Source organism: Cervus elaphus, chromosome 4 (assembly GCF_910594005.1).
Source record: "Cervus elaphus chromosome 4, mCerEla1.1, whole genome shotgun sequence".
In the NCBI taxonomy this organism is placed as follows: domain Eukaryota; kingdom Metazoa; phylum Chordata; class Mammalia; order Artiodactyla; family Cervidae; genus Cervus; species Cervus elaphus.
Window position 1 is genome coordinate 54064345 of NC_057818.1, and position 23682 is coordinate 54088026.

General features: G+C 60.2%; 1 protein-coding gene across 1 annotated transcript; it reads left to right on the top strand.

The window, feature by feature from the left end:
* Positions 1–41: 41 nt before the first annotated feature.
* On the top strand, positions 42–22160 carry PPP5C (protein phosphatase 5 catalytic subunit). Its single transcript, XM_043899558.1, has 13 exons — positions 42–251; positions 6190–6431; positions 12165–12312; positions 12929–13050; positions 15038–15103; positions 15409–15507; positions 16352–16457; positions 19407–19549; positions 19652–19739; positions 20228–20268; positions 20363–20541; positions 21392–21473; positions 21646–22160. The coding sequence occupies exons 1-13, from the start codon at positions 131–133 to the stop codon at positions 21706–21708; spliced, it is 1500 nt and encodes a 499-aa protein (XP_043755493.1). The 5' UTR covers positions 42–130; the 3' UTR covers positions 21709–22160.
* The last annotated feature ends 1522 nt before the right edge of the window (positions 22161–23682 follow it).

The window sequence follows — 23682 nt, forward strand, 5'->3', positions numbered from 1 at the left end:
GAAGGGAGTCTTCGGGGCCCGCGCTTTACGACACTTGTGCAGCAGCGGCAGCGGCAAGTCGGCACTCCTTCGCGACGATTCGGCCGGGTGCCGCTGGCGGCCGTTGCCAGGGTGGGGGTCGCTTTGCGGCATGGCGATGGCGGAGGGTGAGCGGACTGAGTGTGCTGAGCCCCCCCGGGACGAGCCCCCGGCTGATGGCGCTCTGAAGAGGGCAGAGGAGCTCAAGACGGAGGCCAACGACTACTTTAAAGGTGCGCCCTCCCTGGAGGGAGCGAGGGAGGGTGGAGAGCAGCCCCAAGTCAAGGGGTGCCGGGCCCGCGCGGAACCATGGCAACGCGGAGCGGCAGCCTGGGCGCGGGGCAGGCACTACCAAGTGACCGGGCGTGGGGAGGGCGAGGATGGCGCTACTAAGGGGCGACAGAGGGGGCTGTAGAGAGAAGGGGTGATACCTGGAAGTGGCGAGCGGAGCGGGTGCTAAGTGGGGAGACTGAGGAGGGCGCTTCCAAGTGTGAAACGGGAGGGGGACCGGAATGGGAGCACCACCAAATGTGAGACCCCATAGGTGTCAGCCTGTGGCGCGACCTGAAGAGGGCGCTACCAAGTCGTGACATGGGGCGGAGGAGTGATGGCGCTACCAAGTGGGGAGACTTCAAGTGGAGAGGCACCAAGTTGGGGGAAGGGGGGGAACTGTCCCGGTAGAGCAGGCGATCATGGGAATGGGAAATAGATCATTAGATGGGAGGGCCAGGAAGGAGGAGATTTGAGGTTACTCCTGGAGAGGTAATGTTCCAGGGGTAGAGGTGAGGCAATCCAAGACTAGTATGACATAGGATCTTAGGAAAGTAGGATGTGGGCGCACCCATTCATTCATTGATTCGGTCCGTTTATTGAGCATCCGCTGCGTGCTAAGGACTGTGCTTGACTTTAGGTACACAGCAGCAGGTGACACATGTGGCCCTGCCTTAGGTAGTTTGTTGTTTAGCAGGAGAATCAGACATTGAGCAAACACACAGAGACATAATAAAATACTTAGAAGCTGTGATGAGTCCTTTGCAAAAACCCCAACAGAGAAGTAGAGAATAAGGGTTGGAGGCCACGACCTTAGAGAGCTTGGTCAGGGAAGGCCTTACTGAGGAAAAGGCATTTCAGTTTCAGAGGAGAATTGGGAAGGAGTGTCCCAGGTGGGCGGTGCTGCCTGTGCTAAGGCCCTGAGGTCGGAAATGAAAGGAGACTGACTGGCTGGCTTGGCTGGAGCTTTAACAAGTTAGCAGGGACACAGATAAAAGATAAGCTTAGGACAGGGACCAGATCGCTTAGGGTTTCATAAGTCACTGTATAGACCAGTTCAGATTTGACTTGGCTCTCCCAGAGGAGCCCTTGAGTGGAGAGATGGACCAGCCTGGAACTCTCTGGTGAGGAATTTGGGCAGGATCAGCCTCTGGGTGGACTGGAACAGCCTGTGGGAATGGATGAGGTCACCTTGGAAGAGAAGGGGCTTAGGGTAGAAACTCAAGGAATTCTAGTGGTTAGAACTGAAGAGGCTGCGTTGAAGTGGTCCTTGAGGTGGAAGGAAAACCAGGAAAGCTGAGAGAAAGGAGTGCTTCTAGAAGGAGGGGATGTGCCTGAGATGGGATGCTGCAAAAGCCAGCACCGAGCATTGATCGTTGGATTTGGTTCTGTAACTTGTTGGTAGTAGCCTTGACCCAAGCCATTTCTAGGGGATGATGGGGCTGGTAGCCAGAGGGGAGGGTGCTGAAGAGTGAATGGGAAATGAGGACGTGGAGACAGCCGGTGTTGACAGGGGTGTTGAGAATTTTGGTTCTGAGGGTGAGTGGAGAAATTGGGGGGTAGGAGGACGCTGCTTTTTTCTTTTTTAAGAGCAGAAGAGACTAAGAGTATAGAGCAATAGAGCTGATCCTGCAGGAGAGAGAGGAGGCCCACAGCAGAGGGCCCTGGAGGTGGGGTGTGGCGTGGGAGGGATCTCAAGCCTTAGCAGAGAGCTAGCCTCTGGTGGGAAGATCAGGTCAGACCAGAGCAATGAGAAGGAGGTGGGACTGGTAAGAGGTGAGGCTGGAGGTAGATCCTGGAGGCGGGTCAGGGAGTGTGGATGTCGTCATGAGGGTGGCAGGAAGCCATGGGACATGTGAAGAGAGGAGCAATACAGGCTGCTTAGTGATGGAAGGGGATCCCCCAGTGGCCTTGCAGAGACCAGACCCAAGGACGAGGCTGGAGACCCAGAAAAAGACTAGGATGGTGGACAGGTGAGTGGGGGTGCTGCCCACCTGGCCGGAGAGACAGAAACCGACTCAAGAAGTGTTTCAGAGGGAGAAACACTTGGAGAGAGGGAACCCCAGGAAGGAAGAGCAGGATGCCAAAGGCCCAGAGGTGAACCCAGCGCCGAGGAAGTGAGTGGGGCTGGAGTGGGAGAGGCCAGAGCTGATGGTGAGGCTGCAGGGGGAACCTGAGCGTCCCGCCTGGGGACTCAGGAGCCAGGGATGGTTCTGGGTGGGGAAAGGACGGGATGGGGTTTGTGCTTTAGGAAGACCCCCCCCCCCCCGGAGCGGCAAGACCAGGGGCTGGGAGAGCTTGGGGGAGGCTGAGACAGGACCCTGGACAGGAGAGGATGAAGGCCAGACTGGGACAGAGATGGGTATTCGGAATGGATGTGAAAGAAGAGATTTGAGAGACTTTCTGGAGGTTGACCTGACAGAACAAGGTGAATGCCTGGCTTTGAGGGTTGACGGATCAGGTGTCCCGGCCAGGGCCCAGTCTCCAGCCTGGGGCGGTGTAGAAGGTGAGACTGCCCCTGAAATGGGGCTTGAGAAGAGCGGCAAGCCTGGGGGCATATGCTGAGATGAGGGGAGAATTCTGAGAAACAGTGGGCCCTCCAGGGGGCTCCTTGCCCCCCCCTCCCAGGACCTGGGTTCTGAGCTCTGGGAGGCCTGAGACTGGGCAGGTAGCCAGCGGCGCTGGCACTGAGCTGGAATGGAGGGGGATGCCCCTCCTGGTCCAAGCCCCTTGCTGTCTGGCAGGCCGCTGTAGGCACCAAGGCCCAGTCCCCGGGGCTAGGGGAATAACAATAAAAAGATTAATTACAGCTCAGCTTAATTGAGCCCCCGCCGTGGCCAGGTACACCACTTTGTCTAATCTTCCCCCGGGCGCTGGGAGGCAGGCAGGCCCTGTTTGTTTTATAGAGGAAGCTGAGGCTCCGAGAAGTGAAACCGCTTGCTCAAGGTCAGAGTGTGTGAGCAGCACCGCCCGGATATCCCCCTTCCTCAACACGTGCTCAGCTCCCACATTCAGAGTCTTAACCCGCAGCCCTGCCTGGAGCCGTGCTGGCCCCGGGGCGGTGAGGGGGCAGACGAGGGCCCCCAGGGGCTCGCAGGACCCTGGCTGGTTGACCCCTAGGAACTCAGGCCTGATCCAGAGGCCCCAGGAGGGAAGAGCCTGGTCCCTCGTGTCATTCACCCCTCTTCCCCTCTCTCTGAGCCTCATCGCCCCCCACCGCCTTCTGTATAAAGAGAGGGGTTCCATTTAACCCCCAAGGAGGCCTCTGAGTCCAAGACTTCACATGGTTAAGAGCTCAGGCTGCCTGGGTTCAAATCTTCTGTCTTTGTCTTACCTGCGGTGTGACCCCTGGGAAGACCAAGCTTCTCTGTGCCTCACTTGTCTCCTCTCTAAAATGGGGCCTCTCTTGAGGGTTATGCGCACGCCTGTAGAGCGGGGCCGGGATCTGGTGTCGGGCAGCTGTGTGATGCCCAGGCCCCTCCGGCTTCCTCTCTTCTAGTCTCTTCCCTTCAGTGAGTCGCTCAGTCAGTTCTTTCACGAGCATCTGCTGATCGCTTTCGCGGCTGTAGCCACATTTCATCTGAGAGTTCCTTTAACCCTCACAGTCAGCCCGTGAGGTGGGACCGGTTGTGCTTCCCACATTTCAGATGAGCAAGCTGAGGTTCAGAGAGGGGAGGCTGTCTGTCCAGGGTCTCGTGGTCAGGATCCTCAGAGCCCGATGTCAGGCTCCCCACCCCATGCCCAAAGGTACAGCAGGCACGCTGGCCGCCGGCCTCTGGAACCTGGCCAGGAGGCTGGAAGGAGTCCTCGAAGGTGTTGGCATTCCAGGGAGGGTCGGTCAGACTCCGGCTGCCTCGTTCCGGCCCGGCATGTTGCTGGGAAGTCCTGGGCCTGCCCTCCAGGGCTCACCATCCTCAGGGAGACACACCCATCACCTTACAGTGACTGCCCAAACGGGGCAGGCCTGGGAGAGCAGAGCCCAGGGGCGGGGGCCGCCCGGAGAGGTCCCTGACCCCTCCTGGGTGTCAAGGAAGGCCTCTCAAAGGAGGTGACATCCGAGCCATTTGAAAGATTGCCAAACGTTAGCCTGCGGAAGGAATCGTTATACTGTTCCTGGTGCCTCCCAGCACCTGGCTTCCTTCTCTACTGTTGGTGTGTCCTGTCTTTCTCTTTCTTTTCTATCTTCCTTCTTTCATTCATTCAGGAACCACTCATGGAGCCGGGAATCCTCTTCTTCCGTGCTTTTCTTCCAACTCACTCCTCCTCCTTCTCCTCCTCCTCCTCCTAGTCTCAGCCCCAGCGTCCCCCCTGGGTGGCCCCAGCCACAGACACTGTGGGCGTCACTGTCTGCGGGCGGTGATCTGTGTGCGGTGTGTCCCTCCCACCCTCCAGATGGACCATGAGCCCCTGGACAGCAGGGCGGGGGGCTGCTGTGTCCTCAGACAGGGCCAGGCTTCAGAGTAAGACAGACAGTGCCCCTGCCCTTACAGGACTTAAGTTCACATTAGGAGGATGGGCCATAAGCAAACACAGCAAAGGAAAGTCCTGTTTTCTCAGATGCCTCTGGAGAAAAGAACAGTGGGAGGTAGGGCAGGAGTTCTCATTTTAGGCTGAGGGAAGGGAGGACTCTCTGAAACTTTAGCCCAGAGTGGGTACGTAAGTTGCCCCGGGACACGCAGCTAGCTAGGAGTAGAGCGGGGATGGGCCCAGGCTGCCTGCCCCCATGTCTGTGTCTGCCCCGTGCCGGTCTCCCCCAGAGGCCACTGGTACAGAGGATGAACGTGGGAGCCCATGGCACTTGGCCTGACTCAGAATCCCTGTCTGCCACTTTCCGGGTGATGTGGTTTTCCTCTTAGAGCCTTATCTGGAAAGTGGGGCTAACACAGCCGTCCTGGGGGTGCCATGAGGGTTCAATGTGTGGACCCGTGTGCCAAGAGCCCCCCAAGGCACTTGGCACATCACGTCCCCCCAGGTCGGGCACTCCCTCTGGCTTCAGTCTCCTGCCTGTTGAACGGCCACGTGGGCCAAGACAGCTCTGCAGATAGAGACTGGGCGTCTGACCTTGAACGAGACCTCTGTGGCTTGCTGTAGAAGGAGCACCAGACGGTGCCTGTGCCGTGGGGACGTGTGGATGCCCCTGGTCGAGATGTAACGTGCAGGGCACGGCCGTGGCTCATTTCAAATAAAATGGACTTTTCCCCTTGGCCAGATGTCACGTCCTGTCGCTGCACCCTGCTCTGGCTGTGGAGTTTGGGATGCGTCCTGCCAGCCCCCCTGCTCTTACCCCCCGCCCTCCCCAGGTTCAGCCTGCCCCAGACACACCACCCGCTCGCTGGTCCTAGAACATAGTGCTCTCCTCCCCAGTACCTTTGCACCTGCTGTTCCTTCTGTGGGGAAGCTCTTCCTGTGGTCTGGTTTATCGCTTCCTTTGAGTCTCTTTGATGTGTCGCCTTCCTGAGACCTAAGTAGGTCCCTTTTCCGTCCCCACTTCCTCTACTTCTACTGGAACCCCTCTTTGGGCTTGTGTGCTTGCTCTGGGGCTCAGGGCAGACTCAGAGTTGCTGATTCCCATCTCAGGGCTGGCACTCACTAACATACCCTCTCCGGGGCACATTCAGAAGACCCTCTGGAAGTCCCAGAGGAAGTGTTGCCCAGCTGGGGCCTTGGGGCCGATGGTTGGGTGGGCAGGTATGTGGAAGTGATTTAGGGAGTTAGGGATTTGGGCTTGGGCTCGAGTGGGACAAGTCAGGAAGGGGAGCGGGCTGGAGAGATGTTTCTGAGCCCTGTTCTGGGCCTGAGTTTCTCCATCTGTAAGTGGGGGGACTGGCCAGTACCCAGCTTAGGACCCCTGCTGGCTGGGGGTGGCCCCCTTGCCTCATACCCCCCCCTTCATCTTCACAGCCAAGGACTACGAGAACGCCATCAAGTTCTACAGCCAGGCCATCGAGCTGAACCCCAGCAATGCCATCTATTATGGCAACCGCAGCCTGGCCTACCTGCGCACCGAGTGCTACGGCTACGCGCTGGCCGACGCCACGCGGGCCATCGAGATGGACAAGAAGTACATCAAGGGCTACTACCGCCGGGCCGCCAGCAACATGGCGCTGGGCAAGTTCCGGGCCGCCCTGCGCGACTACGAGACGGTGAGCGGGCCTGAGCCGGGCTGGTGTTGAGGGCCAGGCGGGGCGGGCTGGCGCCGCCTCGTGCTTGGCCAGACCTGACGGGCAAGGCGTGAGGGGGCTGTGCGCACGTTTGCTCACCGCTCGCTCATCCAGCACACGCCAGCTGGGTTCACAGCCCAGCTCTGCCCTCGCTGCCTGGTGACCTTGGGCAAGTCACCTGGCCTCTCTCTGCCTTCTTCCCCACATCCCTGAAATGGGAGGGCGAAGACCTGCCTCTCAGGGTTGCTGTGAAGAGTAAATGAGCCTCTGCTTTTCAGGCATTTAGAACAGCACCTAGCACGTGGTCAGCACATGCAGTTAACTCTTCTGATTGTTGTTGTCACTACTGTTGGTGAACAAGAAGCACACAGCCCTCTGGTGGGGCTTATAATTTGGAGGAGGGCAAAAAATGAACCTGTCATTGGGAGGGCAAACAGTCATTGCAGGTGAGGATGTGGGCCTGGGAGAGAGAATTGGGCAGGATGCTGTAAGGGACAGCACACGGGGCTGTGTTTGGATGAGGAGACGAGAGAAGGGACCCGGAGGACGGCAAGGACTGGCCAGGCCACTCGCTCATCCACCGCTCCCGCCACTGTCACTGCTCTGGTCGTGATGGGGGAAGGCCTCACAGAGCACGCCTGCATGCCAGGCTTGTCCTCTCCCCTTCACGTCAGCCGGCTGAGTGACTCGTGTAGCAGTCCTGTGAGGTGAGAACTGTGGCTACCCCCATTGTACAGATGGGGAGACTGAGGCCCAGGAGGCTCAAGTCACCCACCCACCTGCATGCAGTGGGTAAGCAGTGGAGCTGGGGTCTCAACGCAGGCAGCCCAGCTTCCAACCGGCATCTTCCCCCATCCAGAGAGTCGCTTCTTGAGAGCAGGGGTTCCCTTTGTTCTGGGACTCTCCCTGGGACGGTGGTTGGCACCCAGCAGGGGCTTAGCGTTTGTTGAATGAATGATTGTCGTGCCTCCCTTACACACACACACACCCTCACTCCCTCCTTCATTTCCTCCGTCCCACACTCTGAGCAGCTTCTGTTGCATCAGGCGGGACGACATGGGAGGCTGAGAGCCATGGGCTGCGGTTGGAGGGGGCAGGTCAGACAGCCGGGGCGTGCCACTGGCTGCCAGCCCAGAGAGGAGGGCGGCCTTCAGTGCAGGTTCGCACTGAGCCCCAGGCCAGGGCACCCATGGCAGGGTAGAGCAGAGGCAGGAAGGAGATGATTTAGAGCCCGAAAGGCAGAGTGGAGGCGGGGGCTGGGGTGACCCCCCGGGAGGATGGAGGAGGGAGCTGCAGAGCGGGGTCCTGACAAGCTTGGGCTCCCCATCCGTTCTCTACCGGTCTTCGGCCTGGGCTTGGGGTGTCCTCATTTGGCGATGGTGCTGAGAGGCGTGGCCACCTCCTGGGTGGCTCTGCTGAAGTGGTGTGAGAGCAGGTCACGGGACCTGGAGGGCTCAGTAATGAGTAACTCAGGAGGGCAGTTGGGCTGGGTGGGGGCAGGTCTCCAAAGGGGGGGAGGGGCTGGGAAGAGAAGGGAGGGGGGCAAGATGAGAGGAGCCCCAAGTGCAGATCTGCACGGGGTCTTCCCTCCCAGGTTGCAGGGCCGTCTCCCCAGGGCCCGGAATGGAGGTTTTCTCACTGCTCTGACCCAGCCTGGGGCCTCGCAGCGCATACTCCTGGAGTCTGAGATGGTCACTTCCAGCCATCTCGCGGGCATACACAGCTTTATCCCAGGCCTTGCAGGATTCGTGAGGGCCAGGTCACAGCTCCTGTCCCTGTCAGGGCTCTGCCAGCAGCCCTGGGGACCCCCTGCATGAGCCTGAGGTCCTTGCCTGCCTGGACCACCCACCTGCCTGCAGGCTGTCCTTCCTGACACGTTTCATCAGACTCTGGTTGCAGGGCAGAGGGGCCAGCCTGGGGTGGCTCCCCATGCAGTCTCTACCTCCGGAGCTATTGTGTGGTGACACGCTGGGGATTCGCGGAGGATGGGCTCAGACCCCTCTTCAGTCGTGGCACCGCTGGAGGCGGAACAAGACTCGACCTTGGTTAGAGCATCACGCAGCCTGGCCCTCAGGTGAAGGGCCTTTGCTTTCTCAGCCTCAGTTTCCCCCTCTGCACGCTCGCTGCGGGCCCAGCTCTGTCGCGAGCTCTTTATGTGCTTTGTACATGAAGGAAAACGGATTCACCATTTTACAGCACGGAAACTGAGGTCTAGAGAGACGATGTCCCTCCTCCAAGGTCGCCCAGCAGAGATGAGAGACTTGAACCCAGAGTCCATGCTTGTAATGCTCAGTGGGCTGTTTGAGACTCGCACTTCTGTCTTCATCAGATGGACTAGAGAAGACAGCAGTTCAGTTTGGAGGAAGTACACACATGTGTGTGTGTGTAAGAATATTTTTCATTTATGTGAATACGGGTGTGTATGAGGTGTGAATTCTTACCTTGAGTCATGGCCTCCAGTTCTGCAGGTCACTCGTGCAGGGGCTGGATGCACCAGCTCCACGGTCAGGTTGCCAGGCTGTGAGCCGTGTAGCTCTGAGTGCTTTGGATCTCCTGCCTCAGTGGCCTTGTGAGGACTCAGTGAGAGTAGGGCCCCCACTCAGGGGCACTTTCTGGGTGCGCTTTCTCCTGGGGGTGTCTGGGAAGAGCCCACAGCCCCCCAGGAAGGGCTGTGTGCAGGCACGGGGCCTTGTTAGGGGCTGGGGGCTCGGGGATGTCTCCACTCTGCTCCGCCTCCAGGGCAGGGGCTGATCGCCCCTCTCCAGGTCCGTGTTGAATGCCCCCACCAACGCCTCTCTTTCATCTCCAAGTTCATTCTTTCATGGGGCCCCTGGCTCCAGGATTCCCCACCACTTTACTGGGTCCTCTTCTCAGAAGATTCCACCTGTGTTCTCTCCTGTCTGCGGCTGGAGTTCAGACAGTCATGAGGGCCCAGGCTCCCCACCTCCTCCCGGGACTTCCTGGGTTTGGAGGGTTTGCAGTCCCATGTGGTGCCACTGGAGGTTTTACTGCAGAAACAGGAGTGAGCGTGGTTACTAGGCACCACCTAGACCTGCTGGGGACGTCCCGTTGCATGGAGCGTGTGCTCTGGGTCACCTTCGTGAATTCATAGAGTTCCCGTTTCCCAGATACACGCTGGCCCCGTGGCATTACGTGGGGGTCAAGAGCCCTTGTTACCATTTCATCGGTCTGAGTCCCTGGAGTTACTGCCTGGAAATACTCGCAGCTGAAACCACTTTATAAAAACAGCTGTTTATTCTGAGAGCGTTGTGGTTTCACATGCAGGTATAAGGGGTAATGCAGAGACCCCACCGCCCCACTTTCCCCCAGTAACATGCCTGGCATCACCGTCACAGGATGCTGACCGGATACAACCCAGACCCCACTTGCTGTGAGATCCCTCTTAAAGAGAAGTCCAGCATTCAGTTCTGAGCCAACAGGCCTTGGGGCCTCCCCTGGCTGCAAGGCCTGGAGGCAGACCGGGAGGCTTGGCCCCAGGGCCTGCTCTTAAGACCCCAATCCACAGCATGTCCCTGGAAGGCGTGTCGGGCGCTGTGGGGACAGTGGCAGTAGGTGGGGAGGGGGACCCGTCCCAGCGTGTGCGGTGGGAGCAGGATCTTCAGCGGGGAGAGAACGGAATCCTGGCTTCCTGGGTCAGTGACTTCACCTCTCCGGGCCTCAGTTTCCCTGTCTGTCCATGAAATGGAGCTGTGATGACATCACAGAGAGCGGCTCTGAGGAGAAAGTGAGGCGGTCATCGCCTACAGCGTCAGGCGCAGAGAAAGCTTAGCTGTGCGCCGTTGCTGTTCCATTCCTTTGTTCCCGGGCTCGTCAGTGTTTGCTTCCGGCCCGCACCCCGCCCACGAGCTCTCTGAAAAGAGGGTGCTGGCTCAGAGGAAATGCTTAGTGGGGCATCCATCCACTCGGGGCGCTCTTTACGCCTGGGACACAGCCTCAGCCCTACCCTCGTGGCCACGACCACCTTCCACTGGGGAGGTAGAGCCGTCTCCTGCGGTGCTCAGGGCTGGGGCGGGGCAGTGGGGGGTAGCCCAGGGCGCTGTAGGAGCCCAGAGCGGGTGCCTGACCCAGCCTGGGAGATGGGAGAGGGCCGGGGCGTGGTGCTGAGACCTGGAGGAGGAGGAGGCAGGGCTGGAGAGCCACTGAGGGTGGACGTGAGGTGTTCTGGGCCAGGGGTGTGCCAGCCTGCAGGTGATAGGGGGCCGGCACGTTTGGGGACTTGTGGCTTTGGTCTGGCTGGTTTGCGCTGGGCAAGTAGGGAACGCAGAGGGCTTAGGCGGGCCCTCGTGGGCCAGGCAGAGTGGCGGTTTGGACTTCATCCTGGGCCGTGGACTCCTAACCTCTGCTTGTTGGGAGGGACTCCAGGGGCTGTCTGGGGCCGCCTCTCTCCCAGGCCTTGCGCCATACCCCACCGCAGGTGGAGCCACCTGGCAGGGCGCCTTGGCCCGAGCCTGCCCCGACCGGCTTCCTGCCACCCGGCCTGGTCTGCACGCCCGTTCTCGGGGGTGAGCCACACTGCCCCTCGGGGCCCATCAGCAGACACCTTTGCCCCGGCTTCTGACACACTCAGCCAGGCTTTCCACCAGGGCGCATTCGCCGCCGGGCACCCCCGTTTTCTGCACCCTGGCACAGGGCTGTGGGAGCCCACTCCTGGGGAGGCCAAGAGGAGGGGCAGGTCAGGCAGGGTCCACTGATAATTACAGGAAGGTAATTAAGGTAACAGGCTCAGAGGGGTGAATTCATTTGCCCAAGGTCACCCAGCACGTTAAGTGGCAGAGCTGGGGTCTGAATGCAGCCCCCGCTCCCTCTGGACTTGGGGGATCAGAGTCTATAGGAAGCGAGACAGAAAGTAGTGGGAGGGGAGGGGATGGGCTCCTCTTCCTGGGACCTGAGTGTGTCCCACAGCCAAGCGCCCAGTGCTTCCTGCATGCGATCCCGTGTCATGGACGCAGCAGCCCGTGCAAGGGGCCGTGGGTGACTCACACTGCCGCACGCCCTTCACAAGTGTTTGCTCGTTCCGTCCTCCCGTCCTCCGTCCTCCCGTCAGCCCTCGGGGTTGATGCTCTGTCGCCTCAAGCTCCTCAGGAGGGAACCAAGGGAACTCACTGGTCCTGGGTCTCCCCAGGGCCCGAGGTTGACCCCCGGGCGCGTGACCACCAGGTGCTGCTGGCTGCCCGCAGAGCTCGGGCTGCATGCCAGGCCCGTGCTGGTTCCTTATCCTCCCCAACAGCCTGTCACCTCCCCCACCTCATAGATGAGAAAACTGAGACTCTGGGTTATCCAGCCGGGCCTTGCCTCTTCGGTTGAGTCGGGCTGTAAATCATGACTTCGCATCCAGCCCACGGGGTCCTCTCAGCCCCTCAGGTTCCAGCGAGGAAGCTGGAGCAGGGCCAGTTTTATTTTGACGATGGTCAGAGTGGTGGTGTGTTAAGAGCATCTGAATGGGTTAATACGTTTTCCCTCCCGGCAGCCCCGTGTGGGCAGCCTGTCGCACCCAGTTTGGGGACTCAGAAACCAAGACCCAGAGAGGGAGCGAGTCCAGGCTTGCACCCCTCGTGCGGGGGGCCGGGTGCTCTGCTCAGCGTCTGTGGAGCCCCGGGCCAGGCCAGCCAAGGGCAGTCATGGTGCCCCTGCCTTGCCTGGGTGCTGAAGCCTCTTTCCTTCCTTCTGTCCTCTCTTGCCCGCCTTGCTTACCAGGTGGTGAAGGTGAAGCCCCACGACAGGGATGCCAAGATGAAGTACCAGGAGTGCAACAAGATCGTGAAGCAGAAGGCCTTCGAGCGGGCCATCGCAGGCGACGAGCACAAGCGCTCCGTCGTGGACTCGCTCGACATCGAAAGCATGAGTGAGTTGGGCCCAGGCGCCCCGCTGTGCCCTGCGTGCAGGGGCGCCTCTGGTCCCCGTGCCCACGCGCCGTCTGTGCTCCTGGAGCCCCCGCAGTCCAGAGCAGGGGCTGGAGGCCTGGTGCGGGCGGGCTGCCTTGCTGTATCCGTCCCGCAGTCGCACCCACCCATCACGGGCCTGATTTGCCCATAGGTCCTCTGGTGCTCAGAGGCATCTGTCATTCTTTCCACGGATGATTATTGGGTCCCTATTGTGCCGCTGTTGTGGGCACTGGGGATACAGCTGTGACCCAAACAGCCCCTGCCCCCTTAAGCGGGTGTCCTAGTGGGGAGGGAGGACTGATAGTTCACGTGTTAAATGCTAGCAGATCAAGTCGGGGGGAGAGGCTGCCAGAGAGGGGGCGCCCCGTAGGCGGGAGGTCAGGGAGAGGGCCTGTGAGCCTGCATGAGCAGGAGGAGCCAGCCATGAGAGGCCCCGGCCGGGGAGCGGAGTCTTCACCCCATCCCCTCAACCTGTGTGTCCAGCGCTGAGCCTGCCCCGTGCCTGGGGGCCAGGCTCCACTTCCCACCCTGACAGTGACCGCGGCCCCTGACTCTCCTCCCCCCTTCACACGCCAGCCATCGAGGATGAGTACAGTGGGCCCAAGCTGGAGGAAGGCAGGGTGACAATCGCCTTCATGAAGGAGCTCATGCAGTGGTACAAGGACCAGAAGAAGCTGCACCGGAAGTGCGCCTACCAGGTAGGCGCCAGAACTCAGGACCTGGGGTAGCGTCAGGGCGCTGGCCCGGCCTGAGCCCTGCCACCGCAGGGCCGCGGGGAGCAGGGCGGTCCCGCCGGCTGATGCTTGCTGAGCCCACGGTATGCTGGGCAGCCTGCAGATGAAGTCTTCATCTCCAGCATTTCCATCGGTTACTTTTTTAATAGCTTTCGTCTCTCAGCCCCATATGTTCATGCATGTCATTTACCTTTTCTGTGAGATCCTTCAACACATTTTCCACACAGTTATTTTAAAGTCTCTGTCTAGATCTCCCACCATCTGGGTCAGCTCTGGGTCTGCTTCCGTTTATCTGCTCTTCCCGTCTTACTGCGTTTTTCTTGTGGGCCAGACATTTTGTGTAGAAGCGCAGTAGTGATGGAGGCGGATACCTCTCCTGCAGACACGGGCAGGCCCTGCTTCTGTTGGGCTGCCAGAGTGAGGGGCTGTGTCTGTCCCCCCTGCAGTTCAGGGGCAGCTCGAGTTGGAGCTGGTTTCAGATGTGTTCACAGGGGAGTCAAGACTCTCCGGGCGCGGGGCTCGGGATCTTCACCCTGGCGGCATCCCAGGGATGCCTGTACGCCGTCAGGCCTCCAGCTCACGGAGCTGTAGGAAAGCACTCTGATGTTCAGCCCTGCTGCCTGAGGCTGGGGTGTCTGTGGGGCGCTCTGCTCTCAGTCTCGCCCCCACTTTTGTGCCTCAGGTGGCCCCGGTCCACCGCGTCGCCTCTGTGTGGCCATGGGAAAGAACACGCGGCTCGGGCAGAGGCACTCTGTCGCGCCCGCTCCCCTCTCGGCCTTGCCCTCCTGCTGCACCGACGGGGGTGGGGGGTGGCCAGTCGCCGTCTCTCCCCGGGAAGAGCTTGTTGCTCACTCTCTTGCAGTTTGACTCATTTAGGTTTCTTTGAGTCCTCACTCTGAGATGTTTCAGGGTGTTCTTTGTTTTTTCTTTTTTCTTCTTGTTTCTTGGCTTGTTTCCATCATTAAGGCAAGAGTGACAACCTTTTATAACGTTCTACATTCTGGCCGGAAATGGATACCTCCTACTTTTCTTTGTTAGCACTGTTTTCCCAACTTTTTACTTAGCAAATTGATAAACCCACAGAAGTCAAAAGCCCAGCACAGTTAACATCCATAGCCCCTTCACTTAGTCACCAGTTATTAAGATATTGACACTTTCGCTCTATCTTTCTATGTATATGCATGTGTACACACACACAGTATTTTCTTTTTTTCCTTCTTCCTGAACCATTTGAGAATAAGTTGCACCATAACCTGTGTCCCCTAAAAACAGGACATTCTCCTGCAGTCTATAGTCATTCCCATCTTGGAAATTTGGTGGTGATACAATGATACTGACTGAAGAAGGCAGTCCACAGGCCGGCCATTATTGCAAACACTGTCGGGTACACGATGTTGTCAGGTCCGTCTTCAGTCCGTAAGGACTAATACTGTCTGTATTTTCAGGCTGATATTTTAGTTTTCCCCAGTTTTTTCCCCCAAACATTCTTTTTAGCTGTGCTTTTTTTTTTTTTAATCCGGAATCCATTGAGGGATCAGTGATTGCATATGGTCTGCCGTTTTACTTTTTTGTTCATTTAGAGGAGCCTCATGCTTTTTGGGGAGATTTTTGTGACTTTGACACTTCGATGTTTGCAAGCCAGCTAGTCTGTTAAACGTTCCGTATCTGGATTCATCCCACGTGGCTCTGCCTGATGCTGATCGTTTTAAGAGAAATGGAGAATCTGGGTTTTCCCGTGAAATAGTCCTGATGTTTTAATGCCGCATAGCCCACTCGGGTCACAGGCTCTGTTCCCAGCAGGCCCGCGCTCGGCCAGGCCTCTCGTGCCCCCTCCTCCCCTCTCCCCCGCCCTCCACCCAGCAGCATCTCCTGGCCAGTCTGGTCTCCCCGGGGCCGGGGTGGGCGGCTGGCCCTCCAGCTGGCCCCACTCACAGCCTGCCCTGCCTTCCAGATTCTAGTACAGGTCAAAGAGGTCCTCTCCAAGCTGAGCACGCTCGTGGAGACCACGCTCAAAGAGGTGCGCGCTGGGGGCGGTGTGCAGGCGGGCGGGCGGCTCCCTGGCTGGGAAGGGGCCATGGAGCTCAGAAACTCACAGAAACCCCCCCCACAACCCCCTCCCCACCCCCCGGCTTGGTCTCCCTTCCTCCCCACCCTGTGTCTCTCCTATCCCTCTCCTCCCCTCTGCATTTCTGTGCTCCCCACCTGTGTCTCTTGCATGGTTCTTCTCCGTCCACTGTGACCTCTCACCCCTCCTCTCCCTTCTGCCCCCTCCCCACATCTCTCTCTGGGCCCCTCCCTCTCCGGCGGCCTCTTTTCTTCCAGACAGAGAAGATTACAGTGTGCGGGGACACCCACGGCCAGTTCTATGACCTCCTCAACATATTTGAGCTCAACGGTTTACCCTCGGAGACCAACCCCTACGTATCCTTCCTCAGAAGGGCCAACCCCTCCTCCCCGGCCTCTCCTCCCGAGTGTGGGGTGCAGGAGGGAGAGGACTCCCTGCCTGAACCTGAGAAGGGAGGGGCCTGATGAGCGCCCTGGCCCCGAGCCGGGGTGGAGCAGCCGGCGGCCTTGCTCTCTGGGCTCCGGGGCCAGACAGGCCCGGGCTGGTGCCCACCTGCTGTGACCTGGGCACGAGGCCAGTGCATCCGAGCCCCAGCTTCTCCTCGTCTTGAAACGGGGCTGGATGTATGTGCTGCTGCTGAGCGCGTATGTGAGGGTGGGGCAGCCCTGCCCACACCTGGCTTCCCTCTTGGCCGTGCCCTTTTCCGACTGTGTGACTTGGGCAGGTCTCTTCACCTCTCAGTTCCTCAGGTTCGTCGTTTGTAAAATGGATCTGCCTCATTGGGCTACTGAGAAGGGGTAGCGTGTTCATACCTGTGACAGGCTCGGGGGCCCCGGTCCTCGTTGTATGAGTGTTTGCTCACGTTAGGATAATTGCTTGATGAATGGCCACTGGGCGGGGCTACCAGGTCCATGTCCCTTTTGCTCTGTGGCTTTGGGCCTGTATTTGGGGGAGAGCTCAAGCAGGCTAACCGCCCAGGGTCTCTCTGCCGTCAGTTTCCCTGAGAAGCAGGCGAGATTGGGGACCTTGGTACCTCCTAAGGCTCAGAGAGGCCGAACTACTGAGCCAGACCCAAAAAGTGAGGAGGGCCCAGGTGCCCTGAACCCTGCTGGCATTTTTGACCCCAGGGTGGTGCCAACAGGAGCGGGGTTGGAGGGGCTGGGGAGGGAGCACTCCCCCTTGTTTTCCTTAGCAGGGCAGATATTTAACGGCGACTTCGTGGACCGTGGCTCCTTCTCCGTAGAGGTGATCCTCACCCTTTTTGGCTTTAAGCTCCTGTACCCAGATCACTTTCACTTACTTCGAGGTGAGCTGGGGGTCAGCGTGGGGTCTGGGGGTCAGCGTGGGGTCTGGGGTCAGTGTGGGGTCTGGGGTCAGTGTGGGGTCTGGGGGATCAGCGTGGGGTCTGGGGTCAGTGTGGGGTCTGGGGTCAGTGTGGGGTCTGGGGGATCAGTGTGGGGTCTGGGGTCAGTGTGGGGTCTGGGGTCAGTGTGGGGTCTGGGGTCAGTGTGGGGTCTGGGGGATCAGTGTGGGGTCCGGGGTCAGTGTGGGGTCCGGGGTCAGTGTGGGGCCCGGGGGGTCAGTGTGGGGTCTGGGGGGTCAGTGTGGGGCCCGGGGTCAGTGTGGGGCCCGGGGTCAGTGTGGGGTCTGGGGGTCACTGGGGTCTGAGGGATCAGTGTGGGGTCTGGGGGATCAGTGTGGGGTCTGGGGGATCAGTGTGGGGTCTGGGGGGTCAGTGTGGGGTCTGGGGGGTCAGTGTGGGGTCTGGGGTCAGTGTGGGGTCTGGGGGATCAGCGTGGGGTCTGGGGTCAGTGTGGGGTCTGGGGGTCACTGGGGTCTGAGGTCAGTGTGGGGTCTGGGGGATCAGTGTGGGGTCTGGGGGATCAGTGTGGGGTCTGGGGGGTCAGTGTGGGGTCTGGGGGGTCAGTGTGGGGTCTGGGGTCAGTGTGGGGTCTGGGGGATCAGCGTGGGGTCTGGGGTCAGTGTGGGGTCTGGGGGTCACTGGGGTCTGAGGTCAGTGTGGGGTCTGGGGGATCAGTGTGGGGTCTGGGGGATCAGCGTGGGGTCTGAGGTCAGTGTGGGGTCTGGGGTCAGTGTGGGGTCTGGGGTCAGTGTGGGGTCTGGGGGTCACTGGGGTCTGAGGTCAGTGTGGGGTCTGGGGGATCAGTGTGGGGTCTGGGGGATCAGCGTGGGGTCTGAGGTCAGTGTGGGGTCTGGGGGATCAGTGTGGGGTCTGGGGGATCAGCGTGGGGTCTGGGGTCAGTGTGGGGTCTGGGGTCAGTGTGGGGTCTGGGGTCAGTGTGGAGTCTGGGGGATCAGTGTGGGGTCTGGGGGGTCAGTGTGGGGTCTGGGGTCAGTGTGGGGTCTGGGGGTCACTGGGGTCTGGGGGATCAGTGTGGGGTCTGGGGGATCAGCGTGGGGTCTGGGGTCAGTGTGGAGTCTGGGGTCAGTGTGGGGTCTGGGGGTCACTGGGGTCTGAGGTCAGTGTGGGGTCTGGGGGATCAGTGTGGGGTCTGGGGTCAGTGTGGGGTCTGGGGGTCACTGGGGTCTGAGGTCAGTGTGGGGTCTGGGGGATCAGTGTGGGGTCTGGGGGATCAGCGTGGGGTCTGGGGTCAGTGTGGAGTCTGGGGTCAGTGTGGGGTCTGGGGGTCACTGGGGTCTGAGGTCAGTGTGGGGTCTGGGGGATCAGTGTGGGGTCTGGGGTCAGTGTGGGGTCTGGGGGTCACTGGGGTCTGAGGTCAGTGTGGGGTCTGGGGGATCAGCGTGGGGTCTGGGGTCAGCGTGGGGCCCTGGGCAGGGCGCGTGCAGGGTAGTGACTGCAGGTGTGTTTGCCGTGCCTTCACTGAGATCGTGCACGGGGCTGCCCTGTGAGGTTGGGCAGGTTGTGCGCTGTGCGTCAGCACTGCATCACCGGGGCTCTGTGGGCCCCAGTGAGGACTTTGGTCATGGGAGGCCTCTGAGCGGAGGAGGGTTAGGGCCCGTCTCTGATATTAATAGAACCTGTGGGCCTCCATGTGGGGAACAGACCAAGAGCTCAGAGAGGGAGCAGGGAGACTGGTGGTAGCTGGCCCCAGGTGGGAACAGTGGTTGGATGGGGGCTTGCTTTTCAAGTAGAGCATCAGTGTCTGCTGGTGGGCTGGATGCAGATGTGAGAGAAAGAAGGGGTCGGAGGGGGGCACTCCCGGGTTTTGGCTGGAGCATCTGGAGAGCCGTGGCTGTCACTGAGAAACTTGAGGGGTGACGGAAAGAGCAGCGTATGGGCTGGAAGGTGGGGAGCTTGGATCTGGATGTGGCTGTGAGGCGGAGAGGAGATATCTAGGAGGCCCCTGGGGGCTATAAAGTGGGGGTTCCTCAACGTACGTGTGGCGTTGGGCTGGGTCAGCTCACCAGGGAGTGAGGACCGAGGGGGAGCCCCTGCCTGCTGAGGGGGGGGCGGTGCACAGGAGAGGCAGCCAGGAGTGGAGGAGAAGCGAGACGGAGTGAGGACAGTGGGCTGGGTTGGGCTCTGAGATGCATGAGCTGGTCCAGTGGTGGAGACTCCGCACTCGCAGCGCAGAGGGCCCAGGTTCAATCCCTGGTCAGGGGACAGGAGTGCTGATGTCCCCCACGTTCACACCCAGGTTCAAGGAGTTATCGCAGTGCGCCTAGCACGTGATGCAGATCCCATGAGTTCCTTCTGCAGGCCTCCTTGTAGGAGGAGGCGAAGAGCTGGACTCAACAGTCCAGCCTCGGCTGCCGTGGGGGGCCTGGCCTCCCCCAGCCCCAGAGGGAGGGACTGTTTCTGGTGGGAAGGTAGAAGCCCAGGCATGGGACTGGCCCACGGCAGGCACTCTGCAGGGGGCTCCTTTCTTCTTCTCCAAGACCGACCCCTTGCTTGATGCTCCTAGCATAAGTGTGGCTGGTCCTTTAAGAAGGAATCCGAGTCTCATGGGGATAAGGGACGTGCCTCTGGCCACTTAGGGTCAGGACCAGGGCTGAACCTAGGCCTCTGCCACTCCGTGGTGATCAGGGCTGGCCTGGGCCTTGTGACCGTGCACCCATGGATCTTCTCAGCCTGCTCGCCCCTCTGGACAGAGGGCTGAGAACAGCGTCTCCACCTCGCGGGCTTTCTGGGAAGGACCCGCAGGGTGCTGTGTGGATGCCGCTGACTGGGGCTGCCGCGCGGTCCTCCTCGGCCTCGGCTGGGGTGTGAGCTGGAGGGCGCCCTGCCCAGCGGCGGGGTGCTGAGGTTTCTCTTCATCCTGCTGTCGGCCAGGCAACCATGAGACGGACAACATGAACCAGATCTATGGCTTTGAGGGGGAAGTGAAGGCCAAGTACACAGCCCAGATGTACGAGCTTTTCAGCGAGGTGTTCGAGTGGCTCCCGCTGGCCCAGTGCATCAACGGCAAAGTGCTGGTGAGGCGGGCTCCCCCGCCGGCCGCCCCGGGAGGCTGCGAGGCAGAGGGTGGGGGTGTGGCCGGCCCCTCCCCTCACACTGCTGTCCCTGCCTGACCCCAGATCATGCACGGGGGCTTGTTCAGTGAAGATGGCGTCACCCTAGACGACATCAGGAAGATCGAGCGGAGTCGGCAGCCCCCAGATTCAGGTGACTGGGTGGCCAGGGGCAGCCCCTCCCTCTCAGGGCTCGCAGGCCCCGGCCCTGCCCGCACGGATGAAGGACAGCGAGGCCAAGCCTCACCTTCCTCTCCTGCATGTTGGGTCCGTGCTCCTCCGTCCTGGGGTGGCGCTGGCCAGGAAGCAGGAGTGTCTGCAGTAGTCATTTATTTAACTCCCTCCAGGGGCCTCCCTGGCGGTCCAGTGGTTCGGACTCCACGCTTCCACTGCAGGGGGCCGGTTCATCCCTGGTCAGGGAATTACAATCCGGAGTGCTGCAAGGTGCAGCCGGAAAAAAAAAAAAACAAACTTAAAAACATACTCCTTCCAGCTTTGGGGGTCATACAGATTGCACGGGGTCTGGCGGGAGGTCGGCAGGGAGGCCTGTGGTGACCCAGAACCCCGCCTCATGGGCCCTGTGCCCTCCGTGGAGGGCAGCACCCTCACCCAGCCCCCAACGCTCCTCTCTCTCCCCTCCAGGTCCCATGTGCGACCTGCTGTGGTCAGACCCGCAGCCTCAGGTCAGTCTGCCCGGGCCATGGTCGGCGGGTGTGAGCTGTGGGCAGGGCTGGCGAGGTGGGGGGAGTAGACGCCCTGAGCTGCGTGTCTCCCCAGAATGGGCGCTCGGTCAGCAAGCGGGGCGTGAGTTGCCAGTTCGGGCCCGACGTCACCAAGGCCTTCCTGGAGGAGAACAAGCTGGACTACATCATCCGCAGCCACGAGGTCAAGGCTGAGGGCTACGAGGTGGCGCACGGCGGCCGCTGCGTCACCGTCTTCTCTGCCCCCAACTACTGGTGCGTCCCTACCTCCCGCCCGCCGGGCCGCTCTTCCCAGCCCACTGGTTTTCTTTTTTTTTTTTTAACTTTTCATGATAGAAAATTCCAGAGATACATCAGATACTGTAATGAACGCCCACATACCCATCACCCAGGTTCAGCAGTTACCGACTCTCCCTTCCCCCACCCGCGCCATGGGCTCTTAGGGAGCTAACCCCACGCATCCTCTCTTCCCCCCGGTGATGGCCCAGGGTGTTTCTGAAGGAAGGAACTCTTCTGTACTGAACCGTGATAACCACTGCCAGTCCTTCAGGTCACCTGAACCCCGCCAGAGTTCCCTTTCCCTATGTCCCTCCTCAGTGTCTCTTTGCAGTTGATTGCTTCCAAGCAGGACCCAGACGTGGACCACGTTTTCAGTCTCCTGGTCTTCGAGTTACCAGTCCGTCTTGCCCTCCGCTTTGCTAGTGTTTGGTCAAAGAAACCAGAGTCTCCCATGCTCTGGACGAGACTCAGTCCATCCCAGCTGGCCGGTCGCCATGCATCTCTGTGCCCCGTGTTGCCTGGTGGTTAGAGCCAGGGTGTGGTCGGATCCGGGACCGTGTTTTGGCCTGAGCCCTGCCTCCACCGTCTGCCCATCCTGTCACTGCTTCCCGGGCCTGCTCGTCCCAGCCCCCGGCCCCCACGCGGCTCTCCCCTCCATCCCTGCTCCTCTGTCTGGGCTCCCAGGGCCCCTCTCCACCTCGCTTCCTCTCGCCTGGCATCTGTGTCCGTCTCTCTGTCTGGGATCCTTCTCCCTGCTCCTCCTTCATCCCCCAGCCCCTCCCAGCCTCTGACTGACCACACGGCCCCTCTGCCCTTGTCCCCCCAGCGACCAGATGGGGAACAAAGCCGCCTACATCCACCTCCGGGGCTCCGACCTGCGGCCGCAGTTCCACCAGTTCACAGCAGTGGTGAGTCCGCCCCCCGCCCTGGGTCCTCAGCTCTCTCCAGCCTGGGCCAGAGGGGAGAGCCGTTATCAGGGGAGGGCTGGTTTCTGCCTCTGGAGCTCCGAGGACCCTCCTCCCGCCCCACCCTCGCTGCCCGCCCGTTTCTGTGTCTGACTGTGTGCCTCTGGTTTTGCAGCCTCACCCCGACGTCAAGCCCATGGCCTACGCCAGCACGCTGCTGCAGTTAGGGATGATGTGAGGCCCGCGTGGCAGGGCCCCGCTCCCCATCGACCCCAGGCCCGGCCCAGGGCAATGTTGGACCCCCTTTTACTTTGTAAAGTTTGTATTTATTCCCCTTTAGGTTTGCAGAGGGGGTGGGGGGCTGGCCAGACGGTCTGCTCCCCTGGCAAAGGAGGAGGTGGAGAGGCTGAGGGTGGGGCTCCGACCGGGCATTCTGGAGGAAGGCCTGCGCAGCTGTGGGGGGCGGGGCCCAGAGGCTTCCCCGCCCCCTTGCTTGCATGGCCCCTCCCCTGCTAAAGCAATAGGGCCCCGCCATAGGAAGACCCCCTGGAAGGAGGGTCGTCAGGGAGGCCTCACCTGCACCCCCCTCCTGGCAGCCCCAGGGTGGGGCTCGGCTGGGGCGCACCCCCTTCCCCAGCTATTTTATGTCTGTAATTAAATATGTTAAAATAAAGTCATTATTGTAAGTCAGCTCGTCTCGGACGGTGGGGCCTGGGGAGCTGCCGGCATTGGGGTGACCATTTCATTAGGGGACCTGGAGGGGTGCAGGGGGGCCATGAAGTCCTACCACCTCTGTGCCTCTCATCTCCCTGAAGCTGGACAGGCCTGTCCTGAGGCCAGCCGGCCAAGCAGCCCCTGTGTCTGCCATCCTAGCAGGCTCCTGGGGCGAGTTCTGCCGCCTGGGACAGAGAACCCCATCCACAGTTCACGTGCAGGCGGGAGCCCCGACCCCTCACCCCTCGTCAGTGAGTGTTCACTGAGGCTGCGCAGGTCAGCCTTGCCCTCGCCCGACCCCTCTCGGTGAAGGCCAGCCTCGGTTCTCACCTCACACAACGAAGCAGATGCCTTCCCCCTCCAAAGCAGACTCGAGGTGTTTTCTGCCCCTTTCGCTTTTATTCTCCGTTGGCGGTTAATAGCGAATCCCATCTATATTTCAGTTTTTAAGTCTGAGCTCTAAATGAAGCAACTTCAGTCCTGATTCTGTGGGGCATTCAGAATAGCCTTGCGGGCCGGTCTGCTTCTCCAAAGCCAGCCAGGTGGCTGTGAACCACCTCCCTGGGGGAGTGTGGGCTGTCTTGAGGAAAATAAGCACAAAGCCCCCGTGTGCCGATTGCATTTGCTTCTCATAAGAAATGAGTTCTGAGGAGCCCTGTGGATCTGCAGGTGAAATTCCAGCAGGTGAGACCCCACAGGGGGACCCTCTTGCCACTGCAGTGCAGGCGTCCCCAGTCCCACCTTTGTGTCCAACCGTTTGCTAGAACTCAGGCAGAACTCAGAAGAGCTGTTCTATGCATGGTTACAGTTTGTCACAGCAAGAAAAAAAAATCAGCAAAGAGAAGAGACGCGAGAGCAGAGAGCGAGCGGGCGTGGGCTTCTGGTCTCTGCCAGGGGAGTCGGAGAGCGCTGACTTCTCCCAGCAACAAGGTGACGACAGGGAAGGCCACCCAGGCCTTGGTTCTCAGGGTCTTGACTGCAGTTGGTCACGTTGGCTGCCCAGACCACATGGCTGACCTTAATCTCCAGAGAGACTAACTGATGCCGTGTGGCCCAGGGTCCCCAGCATAGATCTCGGGAAAGTATCGGCCACTCAGAGGGGAAAAAAAAAGACCTTCATCAGGGAGGATGTTCCTCGGACTTAGAGGGCCCCCTTGACCAGACCTTTCTTTGAGCGAGATGAATCCTTTATTGCACTGCAAACCCTGAAGCTCACTGGCCCTAAACGCGCACAGGGATATATCCACCTTTCTCTTTTCCACGGTTTGACAAGGCTGGGCCACACAGTTCTCCCTCAGGCTCTTCCGGCAGCTGTGGTCAGTGGCCTAGGGCTGGCCTCGCTGGAAGACTGGCCTGGCTGATGATCCAGATGGGCTCACTCCCGTGCCTGGTGACTGGGAACTGTCACCAGAGCACCCACACCCAGCTTCCCTGTGGCTTGGACTGCTCCCCATGCAGCAGCCAGGGCCCACCAAGGAGCTCCCTGAAACTCATGACC

What these genes read in the sequence shown, in the direction of transcription:
- PPP5C (XM_043899558.1), top strand. Translation starts at nt 131, where the DNA reads ATGGCGATGGCGGAGGGTGAGCGGACTGAGTGTGCTGAGCCCCCCCGG. An exon ending in TGGAGACCACGCTCAAAGAG is followed by an intron (nt 15,104 to 15,408) that starts GTGCGCGCTGGG and finishes CTTTTCTTCCAG; the next exon opens with ACAGAGAAGATTACAGTGTG. An exon ending in TCCACCAGTTCACAGCAGTG is followed by an intron (nt 21,474 to 21,645) that starts GTGAGTCCGCCC and finishes CTGGTTTTGCAG; the next exon opens with CCTCACCCCGACGTCAAGCC.